At 37.8% G+C, this 22468-nt stretch overlaps 1 protein-coding gene across 4 annotated transcripts in view; it reads right to left on the reverse strand.

Annotated features, from left to right (window-relative positions):
• Positions 1-19169, reverse strand: part of TBC1D23 (TBC1 domain family member 23) — a 64217-nt gene extending 45048 nt beyond the window's left edge. The window contains exons 1-2 of one of the 4 annotated variants that reach the window (XM_067739103.1): positions 18730-18845; positions 15928-15960 (exon numbers count right to left, since the gene is read on the reverse strand). Coding sequence is in view for 1 of the 4 variants with exons in the window: in XM_067739101.1 (XP_067595202.1) it covers positions 18730-19154 (425 nt within the window). In the remaining 3 variants the exon portion in view is untranslated. Of the gene's footprint in view, positions 1-2912; positions 2945-15927; positions 15961-18729 lie in introns of those variants that run through there. The other 3 variants (XM_067739101.1, XM_067739102.1, XM_067739104.1) reach the window with 3 other exon arrangements.
• Between the last annotated feature and the right edge of the window lie 3299 nt (positions 19170-22468).

Genomic DNA, 22468 nt, shown 5'->3' on the forward strand with positions numbered 1-22468 from the left:
CAAATAATTCGTTTAAAAAAACTGAAAAATAAAAATTGACTTTTTCTTATCGTAACAAAATCAAAGGGGATTTCCAATGTATTTTGACCTCCAGGAAAAAATGGGACAGGACTGGAACTCGGAGTCCCCAGAAAAGGCAACAGGATATATTCTGATCAGAAGGTGTGCAAAGCCAGAAACAGGCAGAAAAGGAAGTAAAGAACCAAATGGGAAGAGTGAGAAAGGATCTCAAATTAGCACAGACAAGAGGCAGGCACTGTGCAGGTCTTAGATCTGAAAGCAAGAACAACACTATAAAACTTTTAGAAAGAAAAACATAGGAGAAAATCTTTGTAACCTTGGTTACAAAGGAGTTCTTAGATATGTACCAAAAGGATGATCCATAAAAGGAAAAACTGATGAATTAGATTTCATTAAAATTAGAAACGTCTCTTGAAAAGAAAAACAAGGAAAGGACATGCCACAGAATGAGAGAAAAAAATGTAAAATTTCTGATAAAGGACTGTGTCCAAAAAATACACCAAATGCTTACAACTTAATGAAACGGAGCAGGACCTTATGGTCCTTGCCCCCATGTCCTCAGCCAGCCTTTTGTGTGTGGAAAAACTTCAGCCAAAGAATAAGTTTAATCAGAGAAGTGAGAAAATGCAGAAACAAAGGAAAACAGTCCAACAAACTAAATAATAATAGTTTAGTCACTAAGCATAGTCAAGGACCTTTAGTTCCTCTTTAATGGCTACAGATAGTATTCTGAGCCATATCCTGTGAGCTGTCTTATAGATACTAAAACCCCCACCAGGTGGAAGAAGTTAACTACTTGACGACCAGCCATGACATAAGCTGCCACAATTCTGAGAACTGGCCTCAAAGAAACGGGAACAAACCGACCCTGGAACTGAAGATTAATTGTACTTAAAACAAACAAGATGACGCTGATCAGACCACTACATGTCCAATTTCAAGGTGACTGTCAGAGCTGACTATGCGGTTTCTGCATGTAGTCCCCTCTTTTCACCTATAAAAGCTCTTGCCCACTGACTGTCAGTGGGTGGGAGTTGGCCTATGGGCAGGAGTCCACCCCCCACCCCCTTCTGCTGGCCCCCCAAATAAAACAAACCTTCCTTTCCACCATGCCTCTTTATTGGCTTCAGAGCAGGGAGCAGCCACACTCCCACTTTGAGTAACATTAATAGTAAGACAAAAGCCTGATTAACAAAAAATGGGCAAGTAATTTGAACAGACACTTCACAAAAGAAGACATATGAACGGCAAATAAGTACACGAAAAGCAGCTCAACATCATTAGTCATTAGGAAAGTAAAATAAAAATCAAACCCATAATGAGATAGCACTATATTCCCACCAGAAAAACTGAAAGACTAACAGCACCAAATGTTATTTATTGTAGGGCGAAACTGCAACTCTCATACACAGTTGGTGGGCATGAAAAATGGAACTGAACTTGGTATCCAGTTCAGCAGTTTCTTATAAAGTTAAACATCATTTTTTCCATTCAACCCAGCCATTCAACTTCTAGATATTTACCTAAGAAAAACAAAAGCGTATATTCACACAAGGACTTATATATGAATATTCATAGCAACTTTGTTTATAACAGCCTCCAAATGGAAAAATACATATGCCCATCACACTCATCATTGGAAAATCAAATTGCAGTATAAAATGGAATACTACTCTGAATTTCAAAGGCAAAAACTATATGTAACAACATGGATGAATCTCAAAAGCATTATGTTTTTAGTGAAAAAAGCTATAACAAAAGACTAGTATATACTGAATGGTTCCATTTAATTGAAATTTTACAGAAGGCTGAACTATAGGGATAGAAACAGATTTGTGGTTTCCAGGGCCGGGGGTAGGAAAAGGGACTGACTACGAAGCAGTACAGGGAACTTTTTGGGGTGATGGAAGTGCAGTGCTGGATACATGATTGTACACGCTGGGTAAAACTCATCAAACTGCACCCTTAAAATTGGTGCATTTTCTTGTATTTAAATTATATTACAAAAAAAGATAACTAAAAACATGTAAGGGACCTCAAGATTCTTACAAATATATTTCATCATTATAAAGTTAATGGTGTTATTATTAATAAAGAACTTGGGATAGCATGTTCCTATGGAATTTCTTTACATGGAATTTCAAAATAATTTAGGGATCACATAGTCAAATTATTTATTTATTTATTTATTTATTTGCAGTATGCGGGCCTCTCACTGTTGTGGCCTCTCCCGTTGAGGAGCACAGGCTCTGGACGCGCAGGCTCAGCGGCCATGGCTCACGGGCCCAGCCGCTCCCGCGGCATGTGGGATCTTCCCGGACCGGGTCACGAACCTGTGTCCCCTGCATCGGCAGGCAGACTCTCAACCACTGTGCCACCAGGGAAGCCCCAAATAATTTATTTCTAAGTTTAAGTTAAACCAAGTAAATAAATGCATTAAAATACTGCCTCTCTTTAAAATGTGAAAATGCTTCTGAGGATAAATTTTCTGCTTTCTTTACTATCTTGGTGAGATTTTTGTTCAGTCATTTTCATATGGAACTGCGCTCCTTGTGACCAGTATTTATGAGTGAAGGAGTAAGGCTTGGAGGGAAGTATGTGGCTCTAAAATGGCTTTTTCTAATTCTGAACAGCTAACTGGTCTATATGGCACTTATATTTTCTATTATGGCCTTTTTTGGTAAAACAGTCAAACAAAAGTCAACACACTATCTTTATATTACTTTATTTTAATGATATTATCCCATTTTTAAAAGTCATTTTAGAGAATTTGGTCAATGTATAAAAAAATATAAAAACCAACCACAAGTCGGGGCGGGGGATAAATTGGGAGGTTGGGATTAACATATACACACTACTATATATAAAATAGATAACTAAAAAGGACCTACTGTAAAGCACAGGGAACTCCACTCAATACTCTGTAATGGCCTATATGGGAAAATAATCTAAAAATGAGTGGATATATCCATATGCGTAACTGATTCACTTTGCTGTACACCTGAAACTAACAAAACATTGTAAATCAACCGTACTCCAATTAAAAGTAAAAAAAAAAAAAAAAAAAAAGAAACAACCACAATTCTATTACCATAAGATTAACATTCCGTAAATAACTTTTCAGTTCTTCATATATATGTATGTGTGTAAGTGTATCTGTGTGTGTACAGAAACATATATACACATAAAAACTGTTATATTGAATATATGTATATTTTTAATAAGCGTATTTTTTAAAATATTTGTTTATTTATTTATCTATTATGGCTGCGCCAGGTCTTAGTTGTGGCATGCAGGATCTTTAGTTGCGGCATGTGGACTTCTTAGTTGCAGCATGTGTGAGGGATCTAGTTCCCCGACCAGGGATCGAACCCGAGCCCCCTGCATTGGGAGTTTGGAATCTTACCCGCTGGACTACCAGGTAAGTCCTTATATTGAATATATAATTTTATGCTCTGCAGGATTCACTCATTTATATTTTTCAAAAATATCACACACATTTCTCTGAGTCATTCAATACTCTTAAAAAATAAGATTTTTAATGGCTGAGTAATTGATTTGGCTGTCCCCCTACTGTTTGGTATTTATGTACTTTCTAAATTTTCCTTGTGCTAATCTTTTCCCACTTATCCTTAGCACAAATTCCCTCAAGAATTATTCAATAATCAATATTCTTTAATGTTAAAAGTTAGGTAATGCAGGCATCAAATATTATTTAGAATTATGATAGTATCCATTTGAACAAAAAACAAAATCGTGAAAGGTGGGTACTTCAGAGAAATGAAATAGGAATGAAACTTTCACTTCTCACATAGCATCAGTCAGTACAGCTTGAGTATACTTATAATACATATTATATTTGTATGTAGTTTTTGAATAATTTAAATAACATTTATGGATTCCTTTTTAACATATATACCTTTCACCAAGCAATAATTAAGAATGAGTAAAGTGAGTCAGCTACAGGCATGTTCAAAGCAGTGCTTATTTTAACTATGAAAAACTACACACAATGTAAGTTGTCCTAAAATGAGGAATTGATTTAAATCAGCAGATGGAATACTAAGCAACAGTTTAAAATGCTAAAAAACAATTAATAAAATGGAAACTGTTTATGATATTAAGGACATGTATTAAGTTTTTAAGAAAAAATTTTAAAATTAACATCCAGGGAGGAACCAAGATGGTAGAGTAGAAGGTATAATGTTATAAGTCATAATTCTAGTTATTACTTTAAAATGTATATCTCAGAAATAACTAAAAAAATAAAATAAAATTAACATCCAAGCATACATGTTTAAAAGAAAAAGTACATTATCCCCACTCCCCACCCAGTCTTTCCCATACACATGGGGAAGGATATTTAAAAAGTTTATTTCTACTGGTTTACTTACAGGGGAATTTTAATTTATTTTGTTTTGTTTTGTTTTAGGGGGGATTATTATCTGTATCCTCGAAAATGCACAAATACTTGCAAGGAGAAAAAAGATGATAAAAATTCTCACCTCAAACATATATGTCCTTGCTTAAAGTATTAAGTATCTACTACTTAAGACTACTTCACATAATCAGTAAGAAGAAAACAATGTGGCATATGTAACATACATATATTAATTTATTTTAGTTCTCTCATACTGAATACTGAAAGTGTAAAAAAAAATAAACAAGTGCAACCCATACAGACAACAAACTTTTCTAAAAGTTTAAATATATGATAAACTTGGAAGGAAGTTAAAAGATGTAAAAATATTTGTTTCTATTTTTGAGCATGGAAGAAAATTAATTTTGGAGAAGGGATATCCTCCCCATGCTTCCTGTGTAAGGAGTTAAAAGTAGAGGGTGGAAGGGTGGCACAGATTTGCTATAAGAACTTTCATGTGGCTTCACTTTATGTCCTCAGTATTAATTCCATGGCCTAAGACTTCAAGCACATTCTTAACACCCTGAACTTCACTCCTCTGTCTTCCTGCCACATTCAGAAAGCTGCAAACTCCTAACAATGGGATAATCTAACCAGTTCTACTTTCTTTGTTCCTATACTCTGCTCACTGAGGACTTCATGGGAAAAGAAATTAAGACAACTTCATGATGCTATCATATATTCACCACCATCTATTTCTTCTAGGCACCAATGTTACCTAAAAATCTTCTATTTACCACTTTCTTCAGACTCCCTACCCAGCCCACTTTACCTCAAGTGACATTACTTCTGACTCCAAAGAGAAAATATAGGACAGCAGGCTTCTCTTCCCTTTGATCTCAGCCACTCTCCAAAACCAAACATAAGTAACTTATTATCCCAGACATCATTTCCTTCTTCCCTATATGCACAGATGTCTAGGTATCCTTTCTCTAGTCCAAGACTGATAACTTCACCTGGGTCTTATCTCCCTCATCCCTCCCTCCCCCACCCCGCCCCACCCCAACTCCTCTAGAGCCATGTGCCACCATTATCCCTCTCTCTCCTATCTTCCACTTCTCTTTCTCCACTGGCTCTTTCCTCTGAGCCATATACTCAAGTATTGCTATTAGAAACAACATCGATAATGACAACCACAAAAACTCCTCCAAACTTTCCTTTCACGTAGGTAACCAAACTCTTGGTTGTTCCTTTCCCAGCAAAGCTTTCTGAAAGTATTCTTGACAACATATGTCACCACTTCTCCCTCATCTTCCACTCAACTCCTCCTCTTACGCACCCAATCATTCCTCCTCCTTCTCTGACACCCACAACTCCAGAGGTACCACTCTCCCTATGCTCCTTCCTAATAATCAAACATTTACCTTAATTTGACCTTTCCAAAGCATCTGACGACTCTCCTTTCTCCAAAATAAAGATACACAGGGGCTTCCCTGGTGGCGCAGTGTTAAGAATCCGCCTGCCAATGCGGGGGACACGGGTTCAATCCCTGGTCCGGGAAGATCCCACATGCCGCGGAACAACTAAGCCCATGCGCCACAACTACTAAGCCTGCGCTCTGGAGCCCACGAGCCACAACTACTGAGCCTGTGTGCCACAACTACTGAAGCTCTTGTGCCTAGAGCCCGTGTTCCACAACAAGAGAAGCCACTGCAATGAGAAGCCCGGGCACCGTAACGAAGAGTAGCCCCTGCTCGCTGCAACTAGAGAAAGCCCGCGCGCAGCAACAAAAACCCAACACAGCCTAAGTGAATGAATGAATTAATAAATAAATAAATAAAAACTACTCGTGTTTCTTTAAAAAAAAAAGATACACAAATAGCCAATAAGTACATAAAAAGACACACATCATCATTAGCCATTAGGGAAACTCAAATCAAAACCACAATGAGAAAAAGGAAAACCCACAAAGGAGATGCCACTTCACACTCTCAAGGATGGCTAATACCAAAAAGTCATAATAGAAACTGGAACCTTCATACATTGCTGGTAGGAATGTAAAATGGTTCAGCTATTTTTGAAATTGGTTTGACAGATCCTCAAAATGTTAAAGTTGCAATATGACACAGCAATTCTACTCCTAGGTATACATACACACGAGAGAATACAATACATACACCACACAAAAACTTGTACATAAACCACAATGAGATACTATACAACACATCCATTAGGATGGTTAGTATCAAAAAAAAAGGGGGGGGAGGGGGCAAAAATATGGAGAAATTAGAATTCTTGTGCATCGCTAGCTAGTGGGAATGAAAAATGGTACAGCCAACTGTGGAAAAGTTTGGCAGTTCTTTAAAAAGTTGAACGCAGATTCACCATATTACCTCGCAATTCCACTTTCGGGTATATACCCAAAAGAACTGAAAGCAAGGATTCAAACAGGTATTTGTACATCCATGTTCACAGCAGTATTATTCACAACAGCCAAAAAAGTAGAAACAACCCAAATATTCATTGATGTATGAATGGATAAACAAAATGTGGTACATATATATATATATACAATGGAATGTTAGCCTTAAAAAGGAAGGAAATTCTGACACATGCTACAACATGAATGAACTCTAAAGACAAATGATAAGTGGGGGAAAAAAAGTCACAGAAGGGCAAACAGTGTATGATTCCACTTATATGAGTTACCTAAAATAGGTAAATTCATAAAGACAAAAAGTAGAATAGAGGCTGGAGGTAGGGGGCAATGGGGAGCTATTATTTATTAGGTAGAGAGTTTCTGTTTGGGATGATCAAAAATTCTGGAAATAGACAGTGGTGATGGTTGCACAACATTGTAAATGTATTTAATGTCACTTAATTGTACATGTTAAAATGGCAAATTTTATGCTATGTATGTCTTATCACATTAAAAAAGGCAACAACAAAAAACTTCTAAAGAATATTTATAACAGTACTATATTATTCATAATAGCCAAAAAAGTAGAAACAATCCAAATGTCCATCATCTGATGAATAAATAAAATGTGTATTCATACACTGGAATACTAAGCAATAGAAAGGAATGAAGCGTTGATAACATGCAACACGTGTGAACCTTGAAAATTATGCTCAGTGAAAGAAATCAGACACAAAGGCCACATATGTATGATTTTGTTCACATGAAATGTCCAAAACAGGCAAATGTATAGAGATAGAAAGTAGATCATTATGACCTGGGGTGACAGGGGAATAAGACGGATGCTAATGGGTATGGGGTTTCTTTGGGGGTAATGAAAACACTCTAAACTTAGATCATGGTGATGACTGCTTAACTCTGGGAATATACTAAAACCAGTGAACTGTACACTTTAAATGGATGTATTTTTATGATTCATAAATTACATCTCAAAAAAGTAACTTCATTAGAAATAGTTTACAGACTCTTTAATTTAGGGCTTTAAGAGGAAGCTTTTGTGTCAACCCTCATTTACTACTTCAATGAAGGGAGTGTATCACTATGAAGGGTCCAAGCCTCACCTTAGCGTTGTTAAGGGGGTAACAGCTTGCCTTGCCTCTTTAACTTCTCAAATTGATACTACTTGCTAAATACCGGTGTGGGAAAGGAACAGACTCCTAAACAGTTGCCATGGCAGCTCAACAGCAAAAGCATCAAAAATTAAGAATATAAAGGCTTAGAAACAATGTGTTACAGAGAAAATAATATAAAATTTAAAATCAGAAAACATGACATCAGATTCTATACAATTTTAACAGCCGTGTGACCTAAGATACAAACTCAGTTTCTTCACCTGTAAAACAGGGATAGTATCAGATACCATCCAATCAAAAGAGGTGGAGAGTATTTATACAACACATGAATTATCTCCTGTTCTACTAGACTATCACTCCCACTCCTCTTTCATTCCATCTTAATGACTACACCTTGCCTGAATCTGTCCTTTCCAACTTTCTTTTTCAGGAGCGTCTCCATACAAGACTCCACAGGCATTGAAGATTCACTGTTTCCCCAAAAAGAAGTGTGTCAGACAGTGAGTTGCTGTTCACATGAACCACTGCTGGGTACATGTGACACAAATCCTGAGGCACAAATGAGACAACAGTAAAGTGTGGAAAAAACTAAAATTAGAAGACAAGCGAAAACATGCGTGTAGGAATACTAAGTAACTCTTCATTTAGTCAAGATTAAATCTTTAAAGGCAAAGTAAGCACTCAATAAGTTTTTTTTAATAGAAAGCATACATATGAAATAATGAAGTAGCCCTAGAATTAAGCAATTAGTAATCATTCCCAGCAACTTATTAGATGGCCTATATGACTTCCCAAAGCCTATTCAACTTCAAAATAGACTCTTGTCACCCAAAAGCATACTGAGATAAATTGCTAAAACACTTAGGACAGAATGTTTTCTGGGTTGGAAACAAATCGTTTTAATTCATCAAGCTTCTCAGTCTACCAAGTAAGCGAAGTCAACTTCACTAGTTTTCAAAATTCTTTAAAATCCAATCCTTTCCTGTAATTATTTAAAAAATCAAAGATTATAGTAGTTCAAAAAGACCACTTAGGGGCTTCCCTGGTGGCGCAGTGGTTGAGAGTCCGCCTGCCGATGCAGGGAATGCGGGTTCGTGCCCCGGTCCGGGAAGATCCCACATGCCGCGGAGTGGCTGGGCCCGTGAGCCATGGCCGCTGAGCCTGCGCGTCCAGAGCCTGTGCTCCGCAACGGGAGAGGCCACAACACTGAGGGGCCCGCGTACCGAAAAAAAAAAAAAAAAGACCACTTAGGACCTAGAAATATACATAATCACCTAAGCTTAAATGCAGAGTACAGAGAAACTAGAGAAAACCCAAATTACCAATTTTTTAAAAAATTAATTTTGTGTCTTAAAATGGTCAGGATCTAAGATACATTATTATGTGATTACAAGAAAAATACAAAAACCGCATTACAGGGGAAATCAATAAAAGCCCAACACCTGCTGTGTAAACATCTTAAATGTGTTATTTCTACTGCAAAGGATATCGTTCAAACCTCTGACTGCTAGCAGTAGTAGAGTCATCCCTCCGTATCGGTTGGAGATTGATTCCAGGACCCGCTGCAGATACCAAAAACCCAAAGATGCTCAAATCCCTTATATAAAACGCCATAGTACAGTCGGCCTTCTGTATTCCCGGGTTCCAAAACTACAGGTTCTACACTCCTGTATATGGAACTCAAGGATACAGAGGGGTTACTGTATTAAACAGAGCCAAGAGATAAAATGGACTCAGAACTCTTCACTGAAAGTATTCCTAGCATTCAAATATATAAAGAACAATATAGTCTATGATTATTCTCCTTTCCCCCAATATTTCCACATTTGCTTATTCAAAAGGTCCTACATGTGACCTCCCTTTCAAAAAGTCATCTCTCTCTTTCCCTTTACGGTTCAACGCCCTGCAAACTGTAGTCTCCACTCGCCTCCACGTTGTCTCTTCTCATTCACTCAAACCCTCCATTGCTCTAATAAAACTGCTCCAAGGAGTCATTAGTCATCGTTCCTGGTCCTCATCTTCTTCACATACTCTGCAAAGTTAGACTCTCTCATTAAAACACTCTGCCTTCAGTTTGCAGTACTTCTCCTGTAACTCTCTCTAACCCATGCTCTGAATTCTTTCCTCCCTAACAAAAGTATTCTTTTTTCAAATCTTCAATAAATATGTATTGAAGCACCTACTACATGCTAGCCACTGTGTGAGGCACTGAAGATCTAGCAGTAAACAAAGCCGGTGCTCTCATGTAGCTTACAGTCTAGCTGGCTCCTCCAAGGTTTTAGCCCAGGTCCTATTATCTAATCCCATTGAACAGAGACAGGAGCGGCTCTTTTTGAGCTGTAGTTCATTCCAATTTGTTTAGAATGTAAACTGCTGATGAGCACAGAGTAAACAATGACAGGCCAGCTTGCTCATGTATACACATTATACCCAGGCACAAGCTTCTGATCAATTATTTAAAACTCAAAAATAGCCAGCTAACTAGTCCTGAGCACCAGCAAATTGTGTAACAGTGACAAGTTGCACATATTGAGTTGTGGTTTCATGACTTAATTTGTGCCATCAGACTTCTGGTTATTTCTTAATGCCCAGGTCATGAGACATCAGCACCAAAGCTTTGTCTGAACTTATTTTGCTACTATTGTTAGCACACTTGTTACAAATTACTACCAAACCAAAACTCCTTACTTTGTTCCTGAATATTTTGTGTGACATTTGTTCGAAATGGAAATACCAGAACTTTGTTACAGATTTGCTTGTACAGTAGATATGGATGGAGTTGACCATAATATGTATTATGCAACTTATTTTAAAATACCAATCTCAAATTTTCAAAGCATTCTAACAGCAAATAGTATTATGGCACATTTGGAAATGACCATGACACCTTACAGTCCATGAGAGCACAATTTGTTAACTGCAAAATCTTGAAGTTATCTGGATTCTTGTCAGACACACTGTTACAGTATTTTAACAAAATGTATATTTGAATGCCAAGGGGAAAAACACCCCATCCACCAGCTTGAAAAAAAAATAGTGAAACTATGTATCAGGATCAGATCCACAAAAGCAGCTTTGGGAGATTCCCCTATCAAATACTGTAATCCTCTGCAGAATTTGTGTTTAACTAGGATCTTGGCCAAGTAAAGAAGGTGCTAAATCTAGTCCTTTTGGCTTGAGATGACAAACAAACATGATAGCTACAATATTTCAGCACTGTGCAATAGGCAAAGGAGACAGTGATCACAGACTGCTCTGTAAACTACTAAAATTAACTACAGTACAAATGGACCAGATGCTTTAAATTTTCATAAACTTATTTTTTATCCATAATCCACATAGATCAAATTGCACCAATGGTATACCTTCTTCTGCTAAGAAAAAACTCAGGAATTTTTGTGTAAGCATTTAAAAAAACCGCTGCTTATAACTTTACCATATGTGTAATGTTGCAATGCATTTTCTGTAAGACTTGGCTTACAAAATGGAAGAACATCTCTCTACTAATGAGTAGTTAACTTTAGAGAGTGTTCTAAATCCTTTTCCTCTTCCATGCTTCCTCAAAATAAAAAGTCCCCAACACACTGTTCTTTTCTATACATATAAGGTGACTTTCTAGCACGCTTAAGGCAAAAAGAAATGCATCAGCGTCTTTCCCCTCACCCCCCAACCAAAGCACTAGTTTATCTGGAAACTGAAAATAGTGTATACCTTTTGCCTCAAAGAAAGAATGGGATGAAAACAGCACAAGTCAACACAAAACAGCAAATTACCTGTTTCTATTACAAATTTCCACTTTACTCAAAATGTAATGAGAAAAGAAATACCCCCAATAATCCTTTTCTTGAAACCATCATTTTGGAAGATAAAGGAACAATTACTGCAAATGAAGTGACAATATTTGCAACATTTGGGCAATTCTTTCCAAAGGTACTTTACCAATGGAGATCATAGTTTGGCAAAGAAATACATAACGGATTTATTTTTTAAACCTGAATTCCAACATTAGTGAGAACTTATTCAATAAAAAAGGCTCTCATTTATTTTCATGTCAGTGGTTAAATCTAAATGGAATCTACTAAATAAGCTCAAGAATGTTTGGTATTCAACTGCACACCCATATGAGATGAATACATCCTTCTATGCGTCACTTTTATACTTCAAAACAGAGACCAGAAACTCTGTAGAGGGACAATAACCACAAGGAAGCGATTTTAAAAGCAAGTTTCTTATTTCTCCTACATCACTGAATAAAAACAATGAAAAAATTACTGAGGTGAGAGTTATTAAAACTGTGTAATTGTTTACATGTTCTAATTAAATACCACTACTGTGCTCTCACAAACTAAATAAGTAAATCAAAAATTATAATTTTACTTCCATAAATGATACATATAATTGTATTACTTATATATTTACATATATTTAATATATAACTTATTACATAAATACATTGAAATATATAACATATTATATATATAATCTAGATGATATTTTTAACCATAATAGCTTTTTAAAATTTATTTATTTATTTATTTTTGGCTGGGTTGGGTCTTCGTTGCTGCGCGCGGGCTTTCTCTAGTTGCAGCAAGTGGGGGCTACTCTTCGTTGCGGTGCATGGGCTTCTCCTTGTAGTGGCCCCTCTTGTTGCAGAGCACAGGCTCTAGGGCACGCAGGCTCTAGAGCACAGGCTCAGTAGTTGTGGCGCACGGGCTTAGCTGCCCTGCGGCATGTGGGATCATCCCGGACCAGGGCTCGAACCCATGTCCCCTGCATTGGCAGGCGGATTCTTAACCACTGCTCCACCAGGGAAGTCCCTGTAACCATAATATCTTAAGATAAAAAACTAATCTATTTATGTGATTTTTGGCAAGAGATATGAGGACACATTATGAAAACCATAGAGATATAAAGTTATAGTATATAATGCTCTGTATCATATCCCACCATATCACTCATGAATTGTCCCTTCCTGTGGATGCAAGAAAAATAATGTGTTTCACAGCTTATGCATATCCTTAGAGCCTTGTAAAGTGCCACAGAAAATACACACCATATGTTCAACAAAGCACAACTTTGCATATTGTATGTTTCAAAACACATGGTCGACTGGGTATAGGATTAGCATATTTTTAACTGGGTTCTCTCTAGCTGTCTGTTAAAGTATTTGTGAACTATACACTGTACACACAATCAACTTTAGAAAGAGCACAGGGCTTAAAGAGCCATGAGTTTAAGTTCCAGATTTTCCACTCACTGGGTCTATTGTCTAACCTCCCTATGCCTGTTCTCTCATCTCTAACAAGGAAAGGACAATAATTCATAATTTCCCTTCTGCATAAAATTGTTCTAAGAGCCAAAATGAGATAGTATACAAAAGATAAAGCTCTACGTAAACATAGTATTTTCTTATATCTTCTTAGTGAAATTATTAAATACCACCATAGCAACTAGCTTTATGTAACAACTGCTTTAAAGTAATGAAAGCACATGCTACAGGGTTCTCACCCAACTACGAAATGCTATGTCTGCTTAGGGATAAGAAAAACCTCCTTTAACCTTGGAGAAGAAGGAAGATGTGAAACAAATTATTTAATTAGTCATCATTTTCTCGACTCAGGTCAAAAGGTAAGACAGACTCTTAAAAACAAATATACATTAAATTTCAGGAAATAGGTGTTTTTTTTTTAATTGGCTCTTACTGCTCTTGCATTTCCACAAACAACAATTTGCTCTTATGAACCTAACATATGGGACTGATTTGTTTTCCATGTGTAATTCTCAATATCTAAATAAGTCACTTCAAGCATTGTCCCTTTTCAAGCTGTATAATCCTATACTACTCTGCTAAAGCATGTAATTTCCAACAACACAAGTACTTAAGTATCTTCAGAAGATATCTTCATGTATCTATTCCTAGGGCTAAAATGATGAAAAACTGCAGTGCCCAAGAATGTCAGAACAATGCACAGTTCTGGTTTTAAATGTTTCAAATTTTTTCTACAACACTACATAGCAGCTTGAATATAACCAGTATTTAGTTAATGTTTACTGAATGAATTAGGAATGCTTTGCCTCTATTTTGCTTTTTGATACATGGGGCGGGGCAGGGGGGCACTGTCTTTGGTTTATACCAAGTAGAATCCACATTTCACCATAAGCAGCAGAAAAGATTTGCCAAGCATACTTTATCAATTCTGTTCAGAAGACACCTACTCATGAGTTGGCTGTGTATCGCAGTACACTTAACTCGTGCTCCAGAATTACCTGAAGTGCCTCACTATACTCAGATAGGGAATGCACCTGTATTCTCAGCAGTGAGTACAAATAAATAGAAATAAATTAATTGAATACATTTCTTTAGCGTGCAAAAACCAATTACTAACTCTTACCTGTGGATATTAAAACATCCACAGGAACAAAATCCTAAAAGTGTGAATTATTATTTAGGAATTACCTCTAAAAACAGTAAAATCTGAATTACAATAATAACATTAATGTAAATACTATAAACAAAATAAGTCTTAATGTCTAATTTTTGTCTACCCTCTACTTACAGTTTACAAAATCTAACAGTTGTCACTTAAAAACTCCTAATTCCAGCCAGTAAGGTTCATTTTCTCTTCATTTTTTGTAAGGTAATATCTAGTCTTGCTATAACTACAAGCTACCAATATTCTTCTTAAGCAATGGGTTACATTCTCTTTCATATTAAATGTATTTCTTTATTGATTTTATCATGTCTGAAATTGCAATCACCTGCTCCCTAAGTGACCCTTTAAATCTCTATTTCAATGCTTATGAAATGGAAAGCACTGAGAGTACTATTCACAAAGTACACAAAACTTTGAAAAAGACCCCATTATTCTCAAAACAATTCCTATTCGCATTTCAAATTACAACAATAGAAGCTTCTTTATGGAACTGATATTTCTACAATTTTAATAGAAGTTTAGCAACAATTTAAGAAAAGTTGTACAAAAAATTTTAACTAAGCAAACTCAGAATACCAACAGTTGTTGTACAATCAATCTGTACACCAAAGAGAAAAATTTTTTTAATCATGACTTTAGATCTTAAGGAGTTATTTCAGAAAGAAAGCCTCAGAAAATGAAAGCCTCAATTTCAAAGCTGGTTTCTTCAATACCAAGAAGAATAATGACCAATCTTTAGACTGTAATAATTTAACATTTCTTTTATTTTCAAACCTGTAGCTTATACTAACTTTTTAATTAAACTTAAATCATTTCAAACTGTAAACATTTTTACAAGGATTTCTCCATACCCTCTGAGCTTATATGGCTGCAATTTCAGAAAGTTTGAGAGCTGACACAGTTTCTGATAACCCTGGTTTTCCATAAAAAATGAGCATTACACCAGCAGACAATTACACAGCTCACAAAAACAATGGAGTCAGAAAATTTATATGAATTGACAGCTTGGTATATTACTGCACATGATTTCACAAAAGTCTGTATTCATTCATACACACATTCAGACAATAAACATTTACTGAGCCACCTGCCCATGAGAAGTTCGCTAGCTAAAGAGCAATGATAAATCATGTAGTCAGATAAATTATAGTATAATTATGTAATATATATAGTATAATGTATTAGGTGATACACTATAACATACAGAGAGATAACATACATACAGATATTCCTCTGACCAACTCATTCGAAGATACACATTATCTAGAACCTTGATAACCAGAGTATGGTTCATGAACCAGAAATGCCATCACCCAGTAGCTGGTCAGTCAGAAATATGGAATCTCGGGTCCCAAGCAAATCTACTGAATCAGAATCTGCATTTTAACACGCTCTCCAGGTAACCCCAATGCAAATTTAAGTTTTGAGAAACACTGATCTAGAACATAATTGAAAAACTGTAAATAAGTAAAAGTGACATCTTGTACTTTTAAGCTCTTCAGGCCCCATCCTGAGCCTTTTTACAAATGAATAGATAATTTAACAAGTTCAGTTACTTACCTTCACAGATCAGGAACAAACTGGGAGATACCACTGACAACAAAGAAAGAAAACAGGAAAAACTAATAAAAAGCAATCTCAAAAAGGGATGGCTATAGGGGACCATTTAAACAGCAACAATCTACCCTTCCTGCCTAAATAGGCCCGAAAGGTGTCAGTGTGTTACAGAAATATAACAGTTATTGATGTTCTTAAATGTGTCTCCTCTAACTAGTCCACAAATTCCTTGAGGACAGGGACCTAGTTTTATTTATTTATTTATTTATTTATTTATTTATTTATGCGGCACGCGGGCCTCTCGCCACTGTGGCCCCTCCCACCTCGGAGCACAGGCTCCGGACGCTTAGGCCCAGTGGCCATGGCTCACGGGCCCAGCCGCTCCGCGGCATGTGGGATCTTCCCGGACCAGGGCAGGAACCCGTGTCCCCTGCATCGACAGGAGGACTCTCAACCACTGCGCCACCAGGGAAGCCCTAGTTTTATTTTTATACACTTACATTTGTAAACTGAATGACCTTAAATCATTAAGATGAGTTTGGTTAGGCAATGAGATATATAATATATTTCACAAAAATTTCTATCTAAAAAAATTACAATAAAAATGTCACAGCATTTTTTTTAAAAAAAGAATAAAGCCTCTCCATTCTATAACAACCCAATTAACAAGCACTCTGAGAACAGAGGCTTCACTGAACTTGTGGCTCCAAATCCGAATCTTTTCTGACTCTATTCAAACTCACTTCTAGGGGACCAGTGCGTGGAGGGAGTAGAGAAAAAGATTAGAAGAGAATGGAGGGAGAATAAAAATCAGAGAACACTCAGGGTTCCTCCACTCGTGAAAATAAAAAGAGAAAAATGGGAAGCCTCACCAAAGATACAGAAATGCCAGAGAGAATACTACCTCTAGCAACCATTCACTCCATGGTCCTTGCCCCTGTGAATCAGACACCTGCTCACAATCCTCCTAACCTAAGAACTTAAAGACACCTTAGCTCTAGAAACACTTCCCCTTGTGGCCTTCAATCAGCTATTACAGCCAGTTTATAATACAACAAATTCACTCTTCCAAAACAGCAAATTTCATGATGTTCTAGTCCTTACGCTCCAGACAAATCATTAGTTTTCTTGCCTATGTCCTTGCTCATGCTATTACTTCATAGAGAACTTTCTGCTCTGTTAATCTGACCCTACATGTTAGCCACCAGCCATGTGTGGCTATTTAACATTTGAAATGTGGCTAAACCAGACAGAGATGTATGATAAATGTAAAATACACATTGAATTTTAAGACTTGGTACAAAAAGGATGTAACAGTATTGTTTTTTTAAACAATGATTACATGTTGAAATAATATTTTGGATATATTCAATTAAATAAAATAGATAATTAAAATTAATTTCACCTGTTTCTTTTTAATGTGGCTACTAGAAAATTTAAATTACATGTGTGGTACACGTTACACTTCTATTGGACAGTGCTGGTCTAGATCCTACTCATTCTTCAAGGCCTAATTCAAACACTTCCAGCCCTGTAAAGCTTTCCCCAATGACTCCAAGTGGACATGGTTTCTGTCTCCCTGAACTTTCATATCACTTTTCTTCACACTCCCAAAGAACCAGAGGAATTTTACCTTCTTACTGAGTGTTCCTATTACAGCTCCCCAACACCAAGATAAGCAAATCGAGAAAAGAAACTACATCTAGGTCACATAAATTTTCATCCTACACCTTGGAGAGTGCATGTACTAAGGTGATGCGAGATGTCTGCTAATTGAGACTTGAACTTCTCAATTACTATATTATCTATCCCTTTCACCGATTTCCATTTCTTCCTGAGGAATTAAACTCCATGTCTACAAATGTCCTGGATTATAATTAGAGTGCCAGTGAGCTGTACATATATGATGAACAAGCAGATCTAAAACTAATACCGGCAGTCAATACACTTACATCAATTGTAAAAATTCTACAAGCCTCTAAAGGTTCCACTTTTTTTTTTTTTACACTGCTGTCCCTAAAATTGTATTGTGAAGATCAATTAATTCAAAAGTAGGAGACTTTCCCAGAGATTAACAACACTGGGTGACTAAAGTCTACCAAAAATTGTCCGAGATCCTCCCACAACCCTGAGAATAGACCAGGTAAGCATACAAAGGCTTGAGTAAAGCAAGAACAGTGTCTTATATCGCAACCAAATCTCTGAAATCGAGCTGTGAGGAAAGTGGTAGGAAGGGAAAAGACGACTTGTGTGCAAGAAACGAAGGGTGTTAACTATTGGAACGCGAAACGAGAAATAAAACCTAGCACAAAAAATGTCTGAATTATGTGGGAGGGATCCTCCCTGGGTGTATCTCTCAACCTCTGAACCCTCAGGCAAAGGTCGCGGTGGTCATTTCAAGGGTCTTTTCTTCAAATGGTATTCCAGTGCCTGAGATCTGCATCCGCAAATCTTCCTTCCTCACCAGCCTATTCTGACTCCCCGGGCCAGGAATTCCGGCCAAACCCAACCCTGAAGCCACCCTTCTCCAGCACAGTTTGGAAACCGGCGGATGAACCAGGAGGGCCGAACTGAGACCCAGCAGCTGGACGACACCCCTCTCCCATCGAGTCCGGGCTTAGCCCCTTGGGCAGGACTGGGCTGACAGAGAAGAGCCAGTAGGCAGAGGGGGCGGGGCAGGGCGTCGGACTTCGAGGACGGGTCTTCCCGTTCCATGCCGGCGCCTGCCGGTGCCGCGGGGACCCGCAAGGTGGTGACAAGGCAGAATAGAAAAGCAGTGCAAAGCAGCCCGGGGCTTTCACTCACCAGCCGTCGCCCCCCGACGTTGGCAGTGGCAGGACCTCTTCTCCTTCCGCCATTGCTGTTGACGTCCACGTCACTTTGCCGAAAAGTGGACCTGGCGCCGAGGCCGACTCAGACCCAACGTCGTAAAAGGTCCTCGGAAGTCTGGGACTGAGCTTCTGGAGAGGGAAAGGAAGAGGGAAGAGGCGACAACGCCAAGAACGCAACGTCACGACGTCCCGAGGGCGAAAGGTAACTTGGAGGAGGAGACGTGGAGAGCCGCTACCCCATCCAAAGACTACATGTCCCAGGATGCCGCGGGGACCGGGCCGGGCGCAGTGGGCGGGGCTTGGCGAGGGCGTGCGTCCCAGTAGGAGGCCCTTGAGAGGGTCGCTTGTTGGCGTGCAGTTAGCGTCTTCTTTGCGTCTTGGCGTCCTGCTTAAAGTCATGTTTGACTGTCTTAAATAGTGGAGAGGCGAGGGGAGGGGGGAATCCTACAGGGAGGGTGGAGATAGGAGCATAGCCACATTTGGGCCATTTCCTAGTGCAACAGCTGTGTTTGAGAAAAGAGTGGGATGTAAGGAAAAGGCACGCTCACCTCTGTTTGTGGGGCGCGGTCAGAAGTACAAATGGAGGCCACGTACTTTATGTTTGAATACTTTAAAAGTTTTTTTTTTTTTAAAGCTAAACAGTAAAGGAAATATGTTCTAGCCTCCCACCTTTATAAACATATCTTTCTAACAACATAGAAGGGCAAGTCCAAATTTAGAATTCTAGAACTCTGGATTTCCAAGCAGGGAGAGCTGCCAAGTTTCTTCTCTTCCCACCCTACTTCCCCTTCACTCCACGTGGGTGGACTCCTCGGCCTCCACATCCAAGCTCGGTGTCTACCATCACCAGCAAAGCGCCGGCTTTTAGTTTCCCCTTGACCATACCTGGGCCTAGGGCTGAGCACAGGGTTCAGGAAGATGGACCTAGGGAAATGCTTTTGTAAGCCCTGGACCTAATGCTGATGAAGTAAAGCCACATGTAACAATATGGATTAATCTGGAAAATATGATGTTAAATGAACAAAACATTGTGGAAGGGTAGGTAAAGTATGGTGTCATTTATATTTGGCTTTAAAAATAGGCAGCACAATATACATTTTTATAGAATGTATGTGCTTTTAAAAAATGCACAAGAATGATATATAGAAAAATTGGAATGGCAGTTCTCAAAGATAAACAAAACCAGACATTAGTTAAGTAGTGAAAACAGATGTTATTCAGAAACTACGGACAGTAGGGGCGTGGGCTGAGCTCCATTCTGATTTGTGCAGAGGTGATTAGGGGTTTTAAAGGGAGAAAGAGGGAGCAGGGAGAGCGGGACTCAGAGGCAGACAAGTGAAAAATTACAAAGCATTGGTCAGTGTAATTGTGATTAGACCAGCTGTGTCTGCTAGCTGGTAATTTTCGAGGTTAGGATTCTTCCCTCGCACAGAGCCTGAGAGACAGAGACCCTGCCCTTCTTGATGATTACATTTCAAAGGAATGGCTCTCAGGTCCTTGAGAAGGACACGTCTAAGTTGTAATAGATACATATTCACAGATGTAAGCCCTTTGTAGTAAATGCTCCAAGAGACGTCAGTAACCTATCATCAGGTGTTGGCTAGATCAAACAGTAAACTCTGCTGGCAGCCATTGCACTTTCTCAATCAGGCATTTTAATGGGGTTCATTGGAGGCCAGGGTCATCCTAGGGACACAGCCTTAAGTTGCTAAAGACCATGCTAGAGTTTGATCAAGTCTCTTAGTGCAAGAGTTTGGACAGAGTGCCAAAAGTTCTGCAGTTCTCACAGTTACATTTGTGGGAAGGAGAGGAAATGGCTTCAATTATATTTTTAATATTTTGTTTCTAAAGAGCTGAGAAATGGCTACATAGGTGTTCAGTATTCTTTATAGAGTCTATACTTTGGTGTCTAAAATGTTTCATAATTTTAAAAACTATTTGATTAAATATGCACAAAGCATAGTACAGCTCTTTCATTTACAACCAAAAACATGTTCATTCTCTTCCCAAAGGGGAAATAATACAGAGCCACATTATTGCACCTACTTCTAAGCCAAGGATCTCTGCATGATGTTCAGTCCTTCTATGGGGAAACATTTTTTTTAATATGGAGTGAGAGTTTAGATAACAGCTATCAAAAAGAATAAAAGACATGAATCTAGGTCAAATTACTATCCTGATATTCAGGACCTCTGCTGGGTCTCTTCAATTGCTGTCAGTGGATTTTCAGAAGTTTTCTAAAATGTTTTGTAAAACTGTTAATTCAGTGACATGACAAGCAGTTGTTCATTGATTAAGGTGATCATAACCCTCAATTGTAATTCATTCTCAGTGTAATTAAAACAGTGACTGCTTAATACTCCATGTGGTAAAAGTATTATTCCATTTAAAATATATCAAGTGTTTGCTTGTGTTTGATATCCAGGCTCCTGAGTTAGCACAGACTCCGTGGTTGATGAGTTTTCTGATCAGTCCTTCCTCTTCATTTGGATCCAGTTTGTCCACATTTTCCCCAACATGCCTCACTTCCTGAGGTGACAAGGATATCACTATGCCCAAAGAACATTTTATAGATGGCTACAAGTTTTTATGGGTGTAACTTTCTGAGTATTTTTGTGCTTTAAAAAAAAACCTCAAAGTCCTGCCTTTTACCTGGATTGTTATGAGCTTTAAAAAATATAAGTATGGGATTACAAGTAGAATTTGTTAAATTCTAGTAGTAAATCTCTGCTTAAAAAAAAAAATTTCAAGAGCTAGAGAAGATTTTATTATGAAATTATCTCCCTGTATTTTCTTTCTTTACTCTTTTCTCCTAATTATGAGAAGATTCCATCAATGACACTAGAAGCTCTCTCTGCTTTTATATATCTTTCTGGAACAGAGGAAGTTGGAATTTCTTTTTTCATAGACCTGGTGATGCTAATAGTGCTGACCATCTGGATCTGTGCACAATGCAGGCATTCCAAGATATATCTTCATGAAAGGCACATCCTATCACCCACATAGGGTGTGTTATCGGCCTGCACTTCTGCAGCTATTTGTACTCCCGTGCCCAAATAGAAAAGTATGGTATTATTCTATATTATCCTTGGATAAAATCAAACTGCATTTTTATAAAGGGAAAATTAAAGTTTCTTGGTTTTGAATGAAACTGTAAAAAAAAAAAGAATATTTTTCATCTATTATTTGGTGTTGCGTGCCATATAACTATGTAATTATGTAGTTCATATTGTATTATATGTACTTAAGTCATATTATGACACAGTCTATTCTCAATAAATATTTGTTAAATGAACTGAAGATTTTTTTTGAAGTATTTTGGAATAGTTGAAGTCATTCAGCTATATAGAAACAGCTGGTTGGGATTGGGGGCAAGTGTTGAGCAAACAGTGATAACAAAATATTTCTCCCTTATCCTTCTAGTAGTTGTCTTTGCTAATTGAAGTTGACTCTTAATAGGTTATATAGATGGACCCAAAGTAAACATTTGGACAGGGATTGACCCATTCTTGGGTTTGGGATAGTTATGCTTTAACGTGGGAGCCTGTTTCACTCTTTCCTCATTCCAGATTTGCTCCCAAATGTTCCAGACAAAAGGCTCTTATTAGGGTTGAGTCACTGCTGGTTAGAAACAGAGATTGTAAACAATATGTTAGCTGGAACTAGCCTTCATTTTAAAAACTTAACTTCTTGCCTTTTGTGAGTTCACACAC

Source organism: Pseudorca crassidens, chromosome 5 (assembly GCF_039906515.1).
Source record: "Pseudorca crassidens isolate mPseCra1 chromosome 5, mPseCra1.hap1, whole genome shotgun sequence".
Taxonomy (NCBI): Eukaryota; Metazoa; Chordata; class Mammalia; order Artiodactyla; family Delphinidae; genus Pseudorca; species Pseudorca crassidens.